Source organism: Carlito syrichta, unplaced genomic scaffold (assembly GCF_000164805.1).
Source record: "Carlito syrichta isolate Samal-C Ts95f unplaced genomic scaffold, Tarsius_syrichta-2.0.1 Scaffold171376, whole genome shotgun sequence".
NCBI lineage: Eukaryota > Metazoa > Chordata > Mammalia > Primates > Tarsiidae > Carlito > Carlito syrichta.
The window spans coordinates 311,616-330,793 of NW_007115472.1; the positions used below are offsets into that span (position 1 = coordinate 311,616).

The following is a 19,178-nucleotide window of genomic DNA, read 5'->3' on the forward strand; positions in this document are numbered from 1 at the left end:
CCTGGGCAGCGAGACCTCATCTCTACAATAAATCAAAAAATCAGCCGGGCCTGGTAGCGCATGCCTGTAATTCTGGCTGCTTGGAAGGCTGAGGTGGAAGGATCGCCAGAGCCCAGTAGGTCGAGGCTGCGGTGGCCGGGAGCAGCGACTGCACTCCAGTCTGGGTGACAGAGTGAGATTCCAACTCAAAAAAAAAAAAGAAAGAAAGAAGCAAGGTGGAGTCAGGGTGGCCATTTTAATGTCAGTGGTTGTCACCTTTGAAGAGGTGGTGTTGCCCGCTGTCTGGGCACTCCAAAGGGCCCCAGAGTAGGAATTAAAGACATTGCCTCTCCATGTATTTGAAATTCAAGGTACAGTCATTTCAATTAAATATTTTTAAAGAGCCCGTATATTCTTCAAGTTAATTTCTGAGCTAAGATGCCCTCTTTTTCTGGTAAACTGTGGTGATGGGTTTTGCTTTATTTTTTAAAACTCTTTTCCCTGAGCAGGGGTCCCCCATCCCTGTGGCTTGTGCACATTCGAAACACTTAGGGTTTTGATGCCAAGTGGAGTTTGCAGTGTGTGACCTTAATGTTTCTGAAGATGCCAGGTATGTTGCCAGAGATTTGACAAAAAGCACTCTCCCTTCTCCTCCTTTCCCTTCTGTGTCCCACAGCTTTGGAGACAGTGCTGCTGCTGATGCTGGACATCGCCTTGTTTGGCTGGAAGATGCTCAGGCTCTGATGGGAGAAGCCTTCAGAATAGATAAGAAACCTGATCCTGCGAATTGGGAGTATAAGTCTCTCTACCGAGGGGACATAGCGAGGTATCCATCATGTTTTTCCTGATTTTCACTGTGGGAAAGTAACTTCGCGCTCCCCAGCGCTCTCAGCTTGGTGTTTCTGTGCTCATCCCCTTCTCTCTCTGTCTCTGTTTCTCTCCCTCTCTTTCTCTCTCTTTGTCTTTCTCTCTCCCTCCCTCTTTCCCTTTCTCTCTCCTTTTTTTTTTTTGAGTTGGTGTCTCACTCTATTGCCCAGGCTGGAGTGCAGTGGCACACTCATGGCCACCCCAGCATCCACCGTTGGACTCAGAAGATTCTTCCACCTCAGCCTTCCAAGTAGCTGGAGCTACAGGTGCATGCTGCCATGCCCAGCTAATTTTTTGATATATTGTTAAGACAAGGTCTTGCCAAGTTGCCCAGGCTGGTCTCAAACCCGTGGGCTCAGGCAAATTTCTTGGCCTCCCAAAGTTCTGGGATTATAGGCTGAGCCACCGAGCCTAGTCTCTGTCTCTCTCTCTCTCTCTCTCTCTCTCTCTCTCCCCCCCTCCTTCTTTCCCTCTCTACCTCCCCTCTCTCCCCCTCCTTCTCTCTTTCCCTTCCTCCCTCCTCCTTTCTCTCCCTCCCTCCCTCCCTCTTTCTCTTCCTCTCTCCCTTGCTCCCTCTTTCCTTCTTTCCCTCCCTCTTTCTCTCTCTTTCTCTCTTATAGATTCCATTGGGTTTTACTTGTTGTTGAGTTGTTTAGACCCACTTCTCATCTCATACCCTAAAATGAAGTCTTAACCCTAAGGTCAGGTCAGACAGATTTCATTTATCCCTGGTGCTTGGCACAGTGCCTGGCATAGTAGGTATTCAATAATATTCGTTGAATATATGCATCTGGCAATACCGTTCAATAATTGCGACAGGGTGTCTGGTAATCATTTGGTCTCACCTAGATGCCATTTTTAAAAGTTACAGAAGGCTTTTATGTATGCCATCGACAAAATAACATTTAACAGTAGTAACTTTTTCAAAATGTTCCCAGCATGCACTATCAGATAATCATAAATAAGTAGTGGTGTTTGCTTCAGGAATGAGCTTGAACTTTTCTCCTGTAATCTATCCATCAATATTATTGCAGTCCTTACTAGACCCTAAGACATTCAGCATGTCATAAGCAACTTGGGACATAAAGAACAATAGCACACGGGCTCCTTCCGAAACAACTCACAGAAAGCGAAATGGAAGGAGAGTCATGTGTCCTGGGTGGTGAGGACCAGAGGAGGCCTCAACCGTCATTCTTTATGGTGACGTCCCATGACCTTGCTGTACCTCCACATTTCCTTCGTCATCTCTCACCCTGAATTGTACTTCACCTCAGAGACAGTTTCCACTAACATTTCCTTTATGATTGGTTGATATCAATTGTTTTCCAGTGCCTACTTAACCTACCTACTGCTAAGTAAAACATCCTGGCTGAGAATAAGTGATTATCATATTTAAAATGTATTCGTACATTTTTGGATGTTTTTTTTTTGGATGTACATGTCGGGGTCTCACCCTGTCACCTAGGCTGGAGTGCAGTGGCACAATCACAGCTTCCAGAACCTTGACCTCCTTGGCTCAGCCTCCGTAGTAGCTGGGACTACAGGCTCACGCCACGATACCTGGCTGTCTAATTCTTTGATTTGTTTTTGCATTAAATTTTTGATTTTTTTTATAGAGACAAAGTCTTACTGTGTTACCAAGGCTGGTCTCGAACTCCTGGGCTCAAGTGATCCTCCTGCCTCAGCCTCCCAAAGTGCTGGGTTTACAGGTATGAGCCACCACGCCCAGCCTTGAGTGATTTCAGTACTCTCTGAAGTCTTGGTGCCACAGACCTGGTGGAGTCCCAGTAGAAGATGGGACACCACCAAACACTGATGGGGCATGTGGTCTGGAATGTGCTCCATTGTTGTCTTTTGGCTTGTGTTAGCCTGTCTGATCCTCACAGCTCTGTGAGGGGGAAGGAGAGCTCTCCTCGTTTTACAAATGGGGTAAAGGAGCCTCTTGGGGCTCGAGACACATGACCAGGGAGCAGCGGGGCTGGGACGGAGCCTGTAACTCTGGCTATCTGCAGGGACACATGAGGCAGGGTGTCTGGGGATGTTCCCGCATTGGGAAACAGAGGACTGTGGTTATCACTCTGATGAGGCAGCATAGTGAGACCCTCAGCTCTGTTAAATAAACATAAATAAATAATGGTCATGAAGGAGAGCAAACTGGCTTTTTTTTTTCCGCCTCAGAAAAGTGCAAAGCTAGGCTTTTAACTTAAAATGTGTTTCCTAGGGAATGACAGGCATACTTAGGACCAGTTAGTACTGTCCTATCTCATCATCTGTTAAGGTGGTTTTGAATCATAAGTGGAAGGGCAAGAGCTTACTCTAAGATGAGCAGGAGGATTCAGGAGAGGGTAGAGACGGTGTTCGAGAGAGAATTCACAAGTGTATGTGAGAAGGGATGCCCTCAAGTGGGGTCACTGTGCTCAGGCGTGAGTGGGGGAAGGATACAGAGAGGGACCACTGACAGCAGAGAGGCCCTGGAGGTGCCAGGGAGCTGGGCCTGGGCCAGGTGACAGGCGGTAGAGGACGCTTTCCCTGCCCTTGCCTCCCCACAGCACTTTATTAGGAAACGTTTCAGATACACAGCACAAGTCAGGAGAAGCAAACAGTGCCCCCACGCCTGCACTCCCATCGGCCTTACACTGTGTGGCTCCCCCACGGCTCTCTCATCAACCCATCTTGGTTTCTATGCATTTCGAGGCAAGCTGCATCAACATGCCACCCTGCATACTGCGGCATGCATGTTAGTCACTGGAGGTCAGTGCTTATTCAGTTTTATTCTTTGGATTGAAATGCACATACAGTGTCATGTACAAAGCTGCGTCCTCTTGAGTTTTGGCAAATGGATTCACCCAGGCCTCTATGAAAACACAGACTATCACTGTAATCCCAGGTTTTCCATACTGCTTTCTGGCCTGGCCACGCCCTGCCCACCCCAGAGGCAGGCCTTGTTTTTTCCACCATGGTTTGGTTTTACCTGTTCGAGAATTTCACGGAAGTGGGCTTCACGCTGTGTGCTTCTTTGTGTCTGGCGTCCTTTGCTCAGTGTGCTTCTGAGACTCCTCCGTGGGGCATGTCAGCAGTGCCCTTCTCACTACCAGTGCTGTCCCTTGGATGACTCAACCATTTATTTAATCCTTCCTCTGTTGATGGACACCTGGGCTCTTATCAGTATTTGGCTGTTGTGAATAAGCCTGCTGAGAGCATTTGTGCCCCAGGCTTTGTGTAGACATGTGGTTTCCTTTTTCTTGGGCAAATGTGTAGGAGTGGAATTGCTGGGTCACAGGTCAGGTCTGTGTTCAAGTTTTTGAGAAACTATTAGGCCTTTTTCCAAAGTAACTGCTCCAGTTTATATTCCCTGACAATGTCTGGGAGTGCTGGGTGCTCCACACATTACTTCCCAGCCTTTGATATTATCAATCTTTTTAATTTTAAGTGAACATTGTTCTGGGCTGGGCTCAGTGGCTCATGTCTGTAGTTCCAGCACTTTGGAAGGTGGAGGCGAGAGGATTGCCTGAGCCCACGGGTTTGAGACCACTCTGGGCAACTTGGCAAGATCTCATCTCTACAGTAAATAAAAAGTTAGCCAGGCGTGGTGGCATGCGCCTGTGGTCCTAGCTACTTGGGAGGCTGAAGGTGGAAGGATCGCCTGAACCCAGCAGACTGAAGCTGCTGTGGCCATGAGCATTCCACTGCACTCCAGCCTGGGTGACAGGGTGAGACTCTGACTCAAAAAAAAAAAAAAAAAAAAGGCTGGGCTTGGTGGCTCAGCCTGTAATCCCAGCACTTTGGGAGGCTGAGGTGAGTGGATTGCCCGAGCCCACAGGTTCAAGACCAGCCTGGGCAACTTGGAGAGACCTTGTCTCTACAATAAATATAAAATTAGCTGGTCGTGGTAGCATGTACCTGTAGTCCTGGCTACTTGGAAAGCTGAGGTGGAAGGAACACTGGAGCCCAGCGGGTTGATAGTGGGGTGGTTGTGAGTGTGCCATTGTACTCCAGCCTGGGCAACATAGTGAGACTCCAACTAAAAAAAAAAAATATTCTGGTGGGGAGAAATCTCATTGTGGTTTTAATTTCCATGTCCTTGTTGACTAACGATGTTGAGAACTTTTTCATGTGTTTATATGGCCATTCATGTCTTCTTTTGTGAAATTTCAGTTTAGTCTTTTGCCCATTTTTTAACTGAGTTGTTGGCTAACATAACATACAGAAAAATACACAATTTTTCTTAGCTTTTGCCTGTGCAAATATTCAGAAGTCATGTGTTTGTAACTCTGGGGACGCCTACACATTCCATAAAAGCATTTAAAAATCCAACCTCTTTTCCTCTAGAGTAGAAAATAACCAAATGTAATTTCATTTGACATACTTTGTTTCAGGATTAAAAAAAGAATCTTAGACCTACATGTTATCTTCTTAAGTAGAGACACAGGAAAATAGAGAGAAAACAGGACTGGTCTAGGAGACAGATGACCCAGGTTCCTAGGGCTCAGTGTCCTTACTCAGGAACTGTGGAAAAGAAGCCTTGCCTATCACAGGGCTGTGATGATCAAATGACATAACATGTGTGACAGTTCTTTGCAAAGCTTTGCAGGAAAATAGAAATTACTAAGCTCTAGAAGACAGGCATGCTCTTAAATTCATGAGATGTTAATGAAGAGTTGAAGTGTTAGGAGAGGGAGTCACACCAGGCAGACAAAAGTGAACTGCTCGTCCTCAGTGTGCCTGTGGATAGAAGTGGTTCAAGGTGAGTTTGGATGTGCTGGTCAGTGCGTGCTGGGGGACTAGGGTAGTGAGCCTTTGGTCTTGCTGACGTGGTGCCCACACTCCCCAGCAACCTTTTCTTCTTCTGATTTTAGATACAAGCGGAAGGGAGACTCGTGCCTCGGCATAAACCCCAAGAAGCAATGCATATCCTGGGAAGGGGCTTCCATGGAGAAGAGGCGTTCCCAAAAGCAGGTGGAACGCTACTTCGCGAGAAAGAGCGTGGGGCTCCTGAACACCAATGGAGTGGCTGTCGTCTGTAAGCCCGAGCCTCCCTTGGCGGGACCAGCCTCCTTCATACCAGTGAAGGACTCAGAGGAGGGGCCTTCTCCTGTCACGGCCTGGCTGAATCCTCTGGGTATCTATGACCAGTCAACCACGCAGTGGTTACAAGGACAGGGTCCTCCGGAGCAGGAAGCAAAGCAGCCCCACTCACAGACCGATGGTGAGCATGCAGCTCTCAAGGCCAAGGTGGAGGAGTTTAACAGGCGGATCCGGGAGAACCCTCGGGATACGCAGCTGTGGATGGCGTTTGTTGCTTTCCAGGTAGGTGTTGCCACCTGGCTCTTACCTTCGGATGACTCTCTGGTTTGGGTTCACTGACTTCCTCTGCGGCAGTCTTTAGTTCCTGTGAGGAACCCTGGTATTAGGCATAGGATCCTTGCCCTGGGCATGCTCAGAGTCCAGTCCAGAGGAAGACTGCCGTCTGAAGAACAGTGCAGCGTGGGCTGGTCAATGCTGTTGTGTGTCTTTTGGGAGTGGAGGGAGGGAGGAAGGAAGGGCTGCCAAGAGAAGTGAAAGTGGGACAGAATCTCGGGGGAAGAGGGGCCACCATCAGGCCGGAGAGGCATTCCTGAGCGCAGGCGAAACAGGAGGACATGCAGGGTCGGAGAGAAAGAACTGCACGGTGTACTGCCCTTTAGAGCCAGGTATGCCCTTTCTAAACAGGCGACTGTCTCAGTCCCTCCCTTTGAGCCACTTATATAGTTGCATTATTGTGTCCGATGTGGGGCCATTTCATTGCAAGGTTGGCTCTTTGGAAAAGGTATTCAAGGCATTGTATGCTAGTTATTGATTCATAAATCTAAGTGTAAAATGACAGAGTGGACAGTCAGGTGACATAATCACAGGATCCAACAAACAGATATAGGAACCAGTTTCATTGGGAGAAGTTGTACCAAGCAGGTGGCTTCAGGAAGCCCGAGTGGCGTTCCTTTGGGGACTGGAAGGCCGTCTGCACAGCCTGGTTGACCTGAGGATCTTCGAGTTCACCTACCTTTGTCACTTGGTATTTTTGTCATTGAGGATGAGGTCATAAAGAGCCCTGGCCTGTATGCCATCGAGGAAGGAGAGCAGGAGAAGCGAAGGTGGTCCTTGAAGCTGATCCTGGAGAAGAAGCTGGCCATCCTGGAGCGGGCCATCGAGAGCAACCAGGGCTGTGTGGAGCTGAAGCTGGCCCGCCTGCAGCTCTGTGCGGAGTTCTGGGAGCCGCCTGCCCTGCTCAAGGAGTGGCAGAAGCTTGTCTTCCTGCATCCTAACAACACAGCCCTCTGGCAGAAATACCTTCTGTTTTGCCAGAGCCAGTTTAGTACCTTTTCGGTATCGAAAATCCACAGTCTTTACGGAAAGTGTCTGAGCACCTTGTCTGCTGTCAATGACGGCAGCATCCTGTCCCACCCTGTGTTGCCGGGCACGGAGGAGGCTGTATTTGGTAAGGAGATCCCGTTGTGGGGGTGGGGGATGGGGAAGTGAGGCTTGCTTGTGGCTTTACTTGAAAATGAAGATTTAATTTTGGTTTATTCTAGAAAGGATCAAAATTGTCTGATAGAAATAATTTTAAAAAAGTGTTAGCTGGGCTCAGTGGCTCAGCCTGTAATCCCATGCTTTGGGCGGCTGAAGTGAGTGAATTGCCTGAGCCCGCGGGTTCGAGACCTGCCTGGGCAACTTGGCGAGACCTCATCGCTACAATAAATCAAAAAATTAGCCAGGTGTGGTAGCATGCGCCTGTAGTTCCAGCTACTTGGAAGTCTGTGGTGGAAGGATCGCCGGAGCAGCAGGTCGAGGCTGCGGTGGCCGGGAGCGGCCACTGCACTCCAGTCTGGGTGACAGAGTGAGACTCCAACTCAAAAAAAAAAAAAAGAGTATTATGAAAAAAAAAGTATTATGACTCCTCTTGGTGATAATAGATTATTCCCGCCGGCCACAGGAGCCAGTGGGGCCTTAGAGCCCTTGTAAAGTTAGGAGGATATCCCTGGACAAGAAGTTCCAGCTTCTTTCTGCTTGCTTACCAGGTACCCACAGGCAAGTCTTTTAACTGCTTTGGTGGTTGATGGCCATATCTGTTGAGATGCCTGAACTGTGTCACCCAGTTGCAGGGCTCAGGCAGTGATGTACGTGAGATTCCCCTACTGGCTGGGAGCCACTGCATGGATAGGACGTATGGGTATTATGCTCTAGCATCCTTTGTGTAGCCCACAGGAGCCTAGAGTATAAATGTTGGCAGTAATGAGACACCAGAAGGCCAGTTCTATACAGGAGCCAGGCATGTCGCCCTTGAGCTTGAATCCGGGGTTTACCCTTCAATCTCTCATGTGACCTTGGGTGTTTTCCTTAACCTGAGTTTGATCTTTCTCCATTGGCAACCGAGGTATAAACCTGCTTTACAGGACTTTTGTGCACATAAATGAGATCGTGTACAGTGAATCTAGCTCCGTGTCTTGTGTATAGCAGGCATTTGATGGAAACCCTCCTATTGAGATGCTATTCGCATCTAAAGATGCAAATGTATTGCTCCGGAGATAATAAGCATTTATCTCACTGACATAACGAGTCTCGAATTTATTTCCATTCCTGATGTACTCAAGTGGCTTAGCGTTGTTGGCAGGTGGAATTGTATCCCAGTAAGATGAACGGGAGCGTTCCAACATGGAGCCCTGGTCTGTTTACAGCCGACGCTAAGCCCAGGAGGAACCTGCTGGTGACTAGCGCCACCTAATGGCCAGTCAGCTGCAGCACTTTGCTTTCTGATAAAAATCGGCTATGCTGTCGTTTTCTTACACTTTTTCTTGTAATAATCAGCTTTGAGCATTTGGTGGTCAACATTCAGACCAGCCTTTTGACTTATTTTTATGTACTATATGTAGTCTTGTCAGTATTTATATTCTTTGTTGGTTTAATATACAAATTAGGAAAAACCCACTTGACTTACAGTCCTGCTATAAGTCTTGTTGGACAAGGACTTGCATTCCAGCTTTGCATGTAACAGTCACTCAGGTAGAAGGCATTCTTGGTGCCGACTTGCCTGTTGGAGAAGCTGTGCTCTCTCCCTGAATGCACTAACCAGATTCTCCCCTTGCTCTCCACCTGCAGCCCTCTTCCTACAGCAGTGCCACTTCCTGCGGCAGGCTGGCCACTCTGAGAAGGCCGTCTCTTTGTTCCAGGCCATGGTCGACTTTACTTTCTTCAAACCCGACAGCGTGAGAGGTCTGCCTACCAAAGCCCAGGTACCGAGCTCTGCTCGCACAATCTCACTGTCCCTGACTCACTCTGGGAGAGGGAGGGTGGCAAGTGGCAGGTGGTAGCAGCATTTAAAGTTCACGTCCTTCTTTGCATTGTCCTGCTGAGGACAGTGTCTCAGAAGTAGTCCAGTGACCTGAGGACTTTCCATAACAAAAGTGGCCAAATATGGAGCGATGAAAGATTTCCCCACCCCAACACAGGGAATCACCCATGACCCGTCTCCTTTCTACTTAGGACCCTTTTTTTTTTTTGAGTTGGAGTCTCACTCTGTCGCCCAGACTGGAGTGCAGTGGCCGCTCCCGGCCACCGCAGCCTCGACCTTGCTGGGCTCTGGCGATCCTTCCGCCTCGGCCTTCCATGTAGCCGGAATTACAGGCATGCGCTACCACGCCCGGCTGATTTTTTGATTTATTGTAGAGATGAGGTCTCGCTGCCCAGGCGGGTCTCGAACCTGCGGGCTCAGGCAATCCACTCACCTCAGCCTCCCATAGCTCTGGGATTATAGGCTGAGCCACCAAGCCCTGCTTATGTTTTTTAAAATTTATCATAGAGATGAGGTTTTGCCATGTTGCTTGGACTGTTTGAGAATTCTTGGGCTCAGGCTGTCCTCTCACCTTGGCCTCCCAAGGTGCTGGGATTACAGGTGTGAGTCGCCATGCCAGGTACTTGTTATTTTTAAAACAAGCTGTGTTACAGAAGCAAGTCTTAGCTGACTTCAAGGAGCCTTAGGGGTCAGGATCAGCATCTCTCCTGTTCCCATTCCTTGACTGAGGGCAGTAACTGCTGGTGGAGGTCCCTGCCCATGGGCGCAACACATCAAAGACCACTGCTCTGGAAGGTCAAGAGGCTCCAGGCAAATTCTTGGGGTTTTAAATACTAACAGCTCATGTGCTTGCGTGACAACTTTGAAATGCAGGGAAAAGGGAACACTTCTACACTGTTGGTGGGAGTGTAAGCTAGTACAACCTCTGTGGAAAACAGTTGGCAATTCCTAAAAGATCCAAAAATTGACCTTCCATGACTCAGCAATCCCCCTTTTGGAAATATACCCAAAGGAACTCAAATCACTCTGTGAAAAAGATACTTGCACACACATGTTTATTGCAGCATTATTCACAATAGCAAAAACATGGAACCAGCTGAGCAGCTCATCAAAAGTGAACTGGATTTTTAAAATGTGGTACATATGCATGATGAAATATTATGCAGCCATAAAGAAGGACAAAATTATGAACTTTGCGGCAACTTGGATGGATTTAGAGTCTACAATACTCAGTGATCTATCACAGAAACAAAGAACTGAATACCATATGTTCTTACTCATGAGCGGACCCTGAACAGTTATCATAATAAGAAAGGGATTGGCAGTAGTGGGAAACTGCAGGGTTGGGAGGTAGCACATTTCATCAGTAAGGGTACCAGATCTCAAACCAGGTGAAATGGGGACCTAAGTGAGGCCCAAACTTTACCTGTACAATGACCATATGTATACCTGACCGTGAATTGTGCCCCACATCTATAAAATTAAAAAAAACAAAACACTCTACACTTAGACTACACTAAACTTACAAAAACTTTTTCTTCAATAAGTAATTTTAACTTATTATAACTTTATAAGCTTATAATTTTTTTACGTTTTTGGTTTTTTGTAATGACACAACTTAAAACACACATTGTAGACGCAAAAAAAAAAAAGTCTTCTTCCTTAACAGTATTCCATATTGCTTTTGCAACTGAGAGACACTGTTACCATAAATATAGTAGCGTAACATAATGCAGGCAGAATCTGATTCTACTGCTCTGTTTCTGTGGAATAAACATAGTGGTTACAGCCATTTATTACACTATTTTTAAAGATACCCTTCTTTTTCTTGAGTACACCATCTTTCAGCACTCTTACAAGAGCCAAATCTGTCAAAAGGGAGTGTAGTCTTCTAGTTCCCCTTCCTGAGAGTGACCTGTATGCACTCAGAGAACAGGGCTCATGTCAGGACATCTGCTCTGTCCTGCTCTGCCTCCCCTGAAGACTGAATGCTTCCAGGCATGCATGGTGCACAGGGGCTAGGCCAGATGAACCTGCACCTCCCGGCCCACGGTATGCCCACTGGAAACCAGCCTGTCCTCTCCAAAGACTTCTTACAAAAGCTCTCATTGACCAGGTCACTGGCACACTGTTGAAGTCTTGTCACCTGATTGCAGGGTCACGTTTCTGTTCACTGCTGTGTTCATGTTCTGTTGCACAGGGAAGGACTTACTGGTTACTACTTGGCAGACCCAGTGCCCAAAGGAGGCAGGGGTTATGGGGCCTAGCTTTAAAACACAGACTGCCTTGTCCCCAGAGTGCCTACCTTGTTCAGACCTGTGCCAGCAAGCATTGTTTGAGTCTCTACTGTGCATTAAGTATCATGCCAGGTGTTAGGAGTACATAGCTACTTCAGATATGGTTGTGTCCATAAGGGCTTTCAGCTTTGCTTGGTCACCTGCATCCTGTGACTCATCACTGGGAATATGCATGTTCTTCAGAGACCAGCCTTGGCCAGAGGCTCCCTGTTGGGGAAGGGGAGGGTGACAGAAAGAAGCCAGATGTAGGGGGAAAGAGTCAAAGTCCAGACAGTTACTTCACAGGGGCTCAGTGGCATTAGGGGAACTGGCAGTGCTGCCATCCCTGGCTGGAAGAGCCTGGCAGGATCAGGCTCCTGCCCTGCTGCTGGAGGCTCTTGCTGCAGTGGGGCTCTGCACCTCGGCTCATCTTTTGGTAACCTCATCCCGAAAGTGGCGTCCCATCACTCTTGTTAGAACCCACCAGCTGCAGCCATACCCAAATGTGACTCCCACGAGACTACGGTGGGATTGGGGCTGTCTCAGAGGCTGCCTGCCACACTAGACAATGCTTCTTTCCATTTTGGAGGGTGCATCACGTACCTGCTTCCAATAATGATGGCAGGCGTGAGCTCAAGTCACGAGCTCCTCTTTGCCCACCAGCACGTACTTTGCCCACTGACAGTAGTTTTTTGCAAGTCAGGTCTGACGTCATCTTTACATCTGAACAGGTGGAGTTCTTCGAGCCTTTTTGGGACAGTGGAGAGCCCCGGGCTGGGGAGAAGGGAGCCCGGGGCTGGAGAGCATGGATGCACCAGCAGGAACGAGGCGGCTGGGTGGTAGTGACCCCAGGTAAGGCTCCCTCAGTGAGGACGTGTGTGCCTGTGTCTTTGGGAATTTGTGTTCACATCTTCGTGATTATTTGTTTATCTGTATAAGGTGTTTATCAGTACAAACTTCAAAATGTTAAAAAACTACATTCAGTAGATGTCGTGGGAGATCAGATGCTTCCTCTGACTTCAAAGCTCCGACCTCTCCTGCAGCACAGAACTGAGGGCTCCAAGGCTCTGGGTTCCCCTCCTCCTTTCACAGGTTGTGCCTCGAGCAGGAATCTTACTGCTGGCTTCCCAGCTCCAGTTTCTTACATTGTGTGTTTCAGACAGTTTTTTTGGTCCTCTTAGCCACATACAGGCCAGTGAATACTTTAAAAAATACTTTCCTTTTTAGGACTATTACAGAGTAGTTATTGGCTGGCATTTGTGTATCTGTCATTTTCTAAATGACCAATGAACTTTTCTGATTCACACTCTCGACCGGAGCTGCCCAGTGGAATACAGGTACGGCTCCTGTGTCTTTCAGGCTTCCTAGCAGCTGCATGAACAAGTCAAAGAAGTAGAGGGCATCAGTTTTGACAGTGTATTTTATGTAACTTACTATATCAAGACATAATCATTAGGCATGTAGTCAGCATGTAAAAATTATTGGCTGGATTCAGATGCCAACTTTGTGTAAAAAAAAAGGAAAAATTAACTAGATCTGTTGCCTTCTTCTTAAATCTGGTGTATATTTTACACTCGTAGCACATCTCAGTTCAGACCCACTGCTTTTCATGTGCTCATAAACCATGTGTCAATAGTTCCGTATAGAACAACTTAGTTCTTTTTCTTTTTTAATTATTATTATTTTTATTATAAAGATATGGGGTGCAATTCAGGGTTAGGTATACAAACGGTTGGGCCTGCTTCCCTCCCGAGAAACAGTTCCAGTGTCAGGGAGACCTGCCAGGCAGGCCGTTGCATTGTAGTCCTGGGGTGGAGCTGTCAGCGAGCACTTGGGAGACTGGCTCCTCACCATGGCCCGGCCAGCCTCTTCTCACAGTGTGGCCTTCCTGGACACCTTGGCTTCTTCTTTTGCAGAATTAACACTTTGCCTTAGGGACTGTCTGCGTGGCAGTCCAGACCATGGGCAGGTAGCATCTCTGCTTCCTGAGGAAGAGAGTTTCTCCAGGTGTCTGGGCTCATGCCTCTGGGTTATGGTCATGCCTTGTGTAGGACTGAGGAGGCTCAGCTGTTCAGAGTTCCCTTGAGTGTTTTTCCAATAAGAATGGAAAGTGTTCTTCAGGCTAACAGTGGTTAACTGTGGAGAACAACAGCCCAAATGGAACGGAAGCAGGGATTGCACTCTTAGCCACTAAGTCTGCAAGATGAACTCTTCTCTGAGTGAGTACTCTGCGTGGGCCTGTATCTCAGGCCTGTCTTTGTTTCTTTAAGGAGCAAGACCACTATAGTGCCTGGTCGCTGATACACAGTGTACTGCATTATGATTTCTGGGTTGATAGAGTCAGGTTTTCATAGCAGTGTCCAGAGAGTAAATTACCTTTATTTCCCTGACCAGAGTCCAGATGTCTAATGGTCACCTGAAATTGGATATAAAGTTAGTTTCTCCAAAAGAGAATGTGTCGAAACCTTGATTTTAGTCTAAAGTTAGAGACTTGTGTTGATACTCATATTCCCTGCAGCTTTCCAGACATACTCATGGCAGAGAATCTTCTGAACTGAATGTAATGGATTTTTTTTCTAAAGAATTTAATGGAAGTTCCCCAAAATACCAGCAGGTTCAAAACAAAATTTTCTTGTTGCTAACAGTTTTGGCTTTCATCCTGACAAGTTAGACCTTGGGATCCATCGTGTGTTCTGAGGCATTGCTTCTCCACATGCCATTGCTTGTCTCTCTCACCCTCACTTCCTGTTAGCATGTAATTGTCATAGATGTCTGTCCAAAACAAGATCATCTGTTATATTCTTTTTTTTTTTTTTTTTTGAGTTGGAGTCTCACTCTGTCGCACAGACTGGAGTGCAGTGGCCGCTCCCGGCCACCGCAGCCTCACCTGCTGGGCTCTGGTGATCCTTCCACCTCAGCCTTCCGAGTAGCCAGAATTACAGGCGCACGCTACCACAATTTTTTAATTTATTGTAGAGATGAGGTCTCGCTGCCCAGGCGGGTCTCGAACCCGCGGGCTCAGACAATCCACTCACCTCAGCCTCCCAAAGGCGTGGGATTACAGGCTGAGCCACCGAGCCCAGTGTTATATTCTTATGTGGCGAATTCAGATATCTGTTTGATGTATGACTCACAAGGCAATTTCTCTCATGATGAGAGTTTTTCAAAGTCATTCCCTTAAGTGTAGATCTTTAGAAGAAGGGGATGAATAGTTACATTTTAGTTTTCCTCTTAGAGAAACTCAGAAGAGCGTTTAGGTAGAATACTGGGTTTAAAGTGCTAATATGTATGGTATGTGCTTAAATTATTTAGGGATTTCTTATTTAATTTTTGTTCTGAAATACTTATAGAGTCACAAAAAGTTGAAGAAACGTTCAGAGAGGTTTTGTGCACCCTTCCGGTGGTAGTACCACAGAACAGGGTCACAACCCAGGAGCTGACACTGTGCCATCTGCAGAGTTCATTCCGATTTTGCCAGTTCTGCATGTGCTTCGTGTGTGTATGTATTGTAATAGGAAGCTTTTATCATGTGTGTGGCTTTGTGTAGTCACCAGCACAAGGCACCTGTTTTTTAGCCACTGCACCTTCCCCTTTTCCTACCTCCTGGGAACCTAGAATCTGTCTTTCATCTCTATTGTTGTGTTATGTTACAAACACGATATAAAGTGGAATCATATAGTCTGTAACTTTTTGAATCAAAATTGCTTTAGTTATAAAACATATGTAACACACACTGTGCCATCTTAAGTGTGCAACTGAGTGACATTAAGGACATTTACACTGCTGTGCAGCCATTGCCTCTGGCCCTCTCCAGAACCTCTTCATCTTTCCCACCTGAAGCTGTGCCCATTAGACAATGACTCCCCATTCCTCCCACCCCGCCCCTGGCAGTCATCATTCTGCTTTCTGTCTCTATGAATTTGACTACTTTAGGAACCTCATATAAATGGAATCATACAGTATTTGTCCTTTTGTGACTGACTCATTCATAGCATAGTGATTGTTAGGGTTCATCCATGCTGTAGCGTGTATCAGAATTTCCTTCCCTTCTTTTCTTTTCTTCTTCTTCTCCTCCTTCCTTCCTTCCTCCTCCCTCCTCCCTCTTCCTTCCTCCCCACTCCCCCTACATTCTTCCCCTTCTTCCTCCCCCTCCTCTTTTTAAAGAAACAGGGTCTTACTCTGTCACTAGGCTGGAGTACATGGCATGATCCTAGCTCACTGTGACCTCCAACTACTGGATTCAGGTGATCCTACCTCCTCAACCTCCCAAGTAGCTGGGACTACTGGTGTGTGCTAATTTATTTGTTTTGGTGGAGACCCTGTCTTGAGATGTTACCCAAGCTGGTCTCAAACTCCTAACTTTAAGTGATCTTCCCACCTTGGCCTCTCAAAGCACTGGGATACAGGCATGGGCCACGATGCCCGGCTTCCTTCCTTTTAAGGCTGAATACTGTTCCACTGTGTGTATATACCACATTTTGTGTGTCCATCCATCCATCGATAGTCACAGGTTGTTCCCACCTCTTGGAAGTTGTGAGTGATGCTGTTGGGAACCGGTGTCTGCCTGAGTCCCTGCTTTCAGTTCTGTTCAGAAGTGGCATTGCTCCTCACAGGGGACCTTGTTTTGTTTGAGGACCCGCCATGCTGTGTCTGTAGCAGCTGTACCCCATTACATTCCCACCAGCCATGACCAGGGGTTCAGTTTCTCTACTTCCTTGACGACACTCGTTTTCATGTAATTTCCTGAGACTGGCCTTTTTCCACCTTGCATAATTCCCCTGAGATAGCATTCAAGCTATGTGTGTCAGTGGTTTGTTCATGTTTGCTGCTGAGCAGCATTCTACCATGTAGACACAACGCAGCTGATCCAGTGGTTCACCTGGACAGGATGCTCAGGTTGTCTCCTGTTCCTGGCTGTTATGTGTGAGGCTGCTGCTGGCTGTTAGTGTATGGGTTTCCTTGTGAACATTGGTTTTCATTTTTCTGGGGTCAGTGCCCAAGAGTGCAGTTATGGTAAGGGCATGCTTAGTTTTCTCAGAAACTGTCAAATGGTTTTCCTGCTGTGCCATTTTATATACACTGTTTGTTTATTTTTATTTTATTTTTTGAGTCAGGGTCTCACTCTGTCGCCCAGGCTGGAGGGCAGTGGTACGCTCACAGCCACTGCAGCCTCAATGTGCTGGGCTCAGGTGATCCTTCCACCTTAGCCTTCCAAGTAGCTGGAACCACAGGTGCACACCACCATGCCTGGCTAATTTTTTAAATTTATTATAGAGACAAGGTCTTGCTAAGTTGCCCAGGCTGGCCTCGAACCCATGGGCTCAGGCAATCCTCTTGGCTCTGCCTCCCAAAGTTCTGGGATTACAGGTGTGAGCCACCGTGCCCAGCCTGTTTGTTCATTTTTTAACACTGAACTTACAGATGACTCAGGCTTTGCTTCTCTTCCATTCTGCATGTTCAGAGTTAGGAACGGAAGTGAAGTGAGTCGTTGGATATCCTGAACTGAATGTTTTTAAAAACAAAGTTCTGATGAGCATAGGTTATTATTTATTCTAAGGCTCCTGGCTAAAAATTCTGATGGCTTAAGAAAATCAAAGCAATGTGTCATAAATGGCATTCAGCATTAGGCTAAAACTGTGCTGTCCAGCTATCAGTAGGCTGTAGCTACATGTGACTATTTAAAGTTAATGAAAATTCAGTCAAGCTAAGGATTCAGTTCCTCTTCCAGCTGCATTACAAGTACCCTAGGAGTTACATGTGCCCACTGTATCAGTGCAGGTACCAGGCACTTTCACCATTACAGAGTAGTGTGGGACGGGCCCTTCTAAAACTCGTGTCCTTTCCCCTTTTATTGCTGTAACAGCATTAAACATCCTTGGTGTCATCGTCCTGTCCCCATTTTTCCTGAGACCTGAACTGTTCCAGGCTCCCTGGGAGTCTCCTTTTCTTCCTGCATTCCAGGTGCTTCAGGATTGGGCACTGCAGCTGTGGGAGTGGTAATGGTAGTTTTGTCTGCTGCCAAGGTGAGCCAGAACTTTCTCTTCCTGTCCAGATGAGGATGATGACGAGCCAGAAGAGGATGACCAGGAGCTAAGAGACAAGACTCTGCCCCGGTGGCAGATCTGGCTGGCTGCTGAGTGTGCCCGAGACCAGAGGCACTGGCGGCCCTGGCGCCCGGACAAGACCAAGAAGCAAACTGAGGATGACTGTGAGGACCCTGAGAGACAGGCATGTGTCCCCACCCTGGGTCATCAACCAGGGCCTGGGCTTTCCAGTCCTGTGTGCTTTGCTCACCTGTAAGAGCTTGTGGGCTCTTGTGGCACTTGGCTCCCATCTGTTTGTGGAAACTTCCCTCTCCAAGTACCAGGGTAGAATTTCCTTGGCTGCTGGTGGCAGGGTAGAATGTAGGCACATGGCCAGGTGGCTCCTGTCGCCTGGTCGGCAGGTGGGCTCTGGTGGTCACTCCCCTGGGGATTTTTGTCTTCCAGGTTATTCTGTTAATTTTTCACATGACCTCTGTAGGCTTGAGTTCAGAAGACTCGGAACCACTGAGAGTCTTGAGTTGTATCCATTCTGCCCACCCCATTCTGGGGTCCATGAAGATGCAGCAGATGGTTGGATTCCAGAAGACAAGGGGGACTGGTTGTGGAGGTCATGTTGGAACAGTCAGCATTCAGCCAGTCTTGGTGAAGAGGGAGCTGGTATTGATTGAATACCTGTGCGGTGTCAAGCCCGTCACCTGCTCCCTGCTTACTGTCCTGGGTGGTTTGGTCCATGCTTCTCTATGGTTAGTGGCCAGCAGTTGGAGGTTTTAATTAAGATGAAGGAAGAAATGCTACTTGATCCCTGGAATTGACCACCTCTGTGGCCTGGAGCTCCATGACCCGCCCTGTGGGTGATGTGCCCTAATGCAGGGAGTTGCCTCTTTTTCTCATTGCTGTTACCAGTGCCTGGGACAGCACTTGTCCTGGGCTGAGCACTCAGTTAATACTCTCAACTGTTGGAGGAATATTTGGCTAATGCTGGAGCATCTGCTCTGGGCAGAGGGATCAGCATGTGTGAAGGCCTGGGTGCCAGAAATGTTTGAGGAGTGGCAAAGGGGATGGCCAGACTAGAATTAGGACAGAGGAGAATGGGACTGGAGTCCAAGACAGGTGGTGGGAGGAGGGAGATCTGACATCAGACTTCAGCCCACCGGAGGCATAGGGAGACCTCTGCATGCAGGCCCCTTGCCTCACTGACAGAGTGCTTCCAGAACTACCAACTCCGTCTTTGGTGTTTGCAGATTTCATAGAGTTCACAGCTGCCTTCTGGAAGCCAGTGCAAGGCTTAGAATTACAGCAGTCTCATAGAAGCAGATTCTTGGAGCAGCTGCTGCTGCGAGCAGTTTCTTGCCATTTCACTTTTTCTCAGGGAGAAAGGCTTTGGGTTTTTTTTTTTTTAAACAAAAAGCAGCTTTCTGATTAATGGATGGTTTGATTGGTTGAGTCCCAGGTAGTCTAGTTTTATTGTGCTTGTGTTTTGACTTTTTCTTGGTGAGAGGCATGAGAACTGCCAGATAAGCAGTACCTTCGTCTCCTTGGCCTTGGCTTTGACATCCTCACCTGTGTCAGCTTGCATGTCCACACTTCATGTTGGGCTCTCGTATTGCTGTGAACATGCCCACTGCTCCTGTCAGTTCCTCCTTGTCTTGCTCCTGTTTATCTACTTTTGAATATGTTTTTCATTTCTTT

The 19,178-nt window shown here is 47.5% G+C and overlaps 1 protein-coding gene across 1 annotated transcript in view; it reads left to right on the plus strand.

Moving 5' to 3' along the window:
* Nucleotides 1-19,178, plus strand: part of NRDE2 (NRDE-2, necessary for RNA interference, domain containing) — a 45,700-nt gene that overhangs the window by 16,165 nt on the left and 10,357 nt on the right. Inside the window, exons 4-9 of the mRNA XM_021709305.1 lie at nt 656-805; nt 5,703-6,153; nt 6,913-7,318; nt 8,977-9,110; nt 12,177-12,297; nt 17,498-17,673. Coding sequence (XP_021564980.1) covers nt 656-805; nt 5,703-6,153; nt 6,913-7,318; nt 8,977-9,110; nt 12,177-12,297; nt 17,498-17,673 — 1,438 coding nt within the window. The remainder of the gene's footprint in view (nt 1-655; nt 806-5,702; nt 6,154-6,912; nt 7,319-8,976; nt 9,111-12,176; nt 12,298-17,497; nt 17,674-19,178) is intronic.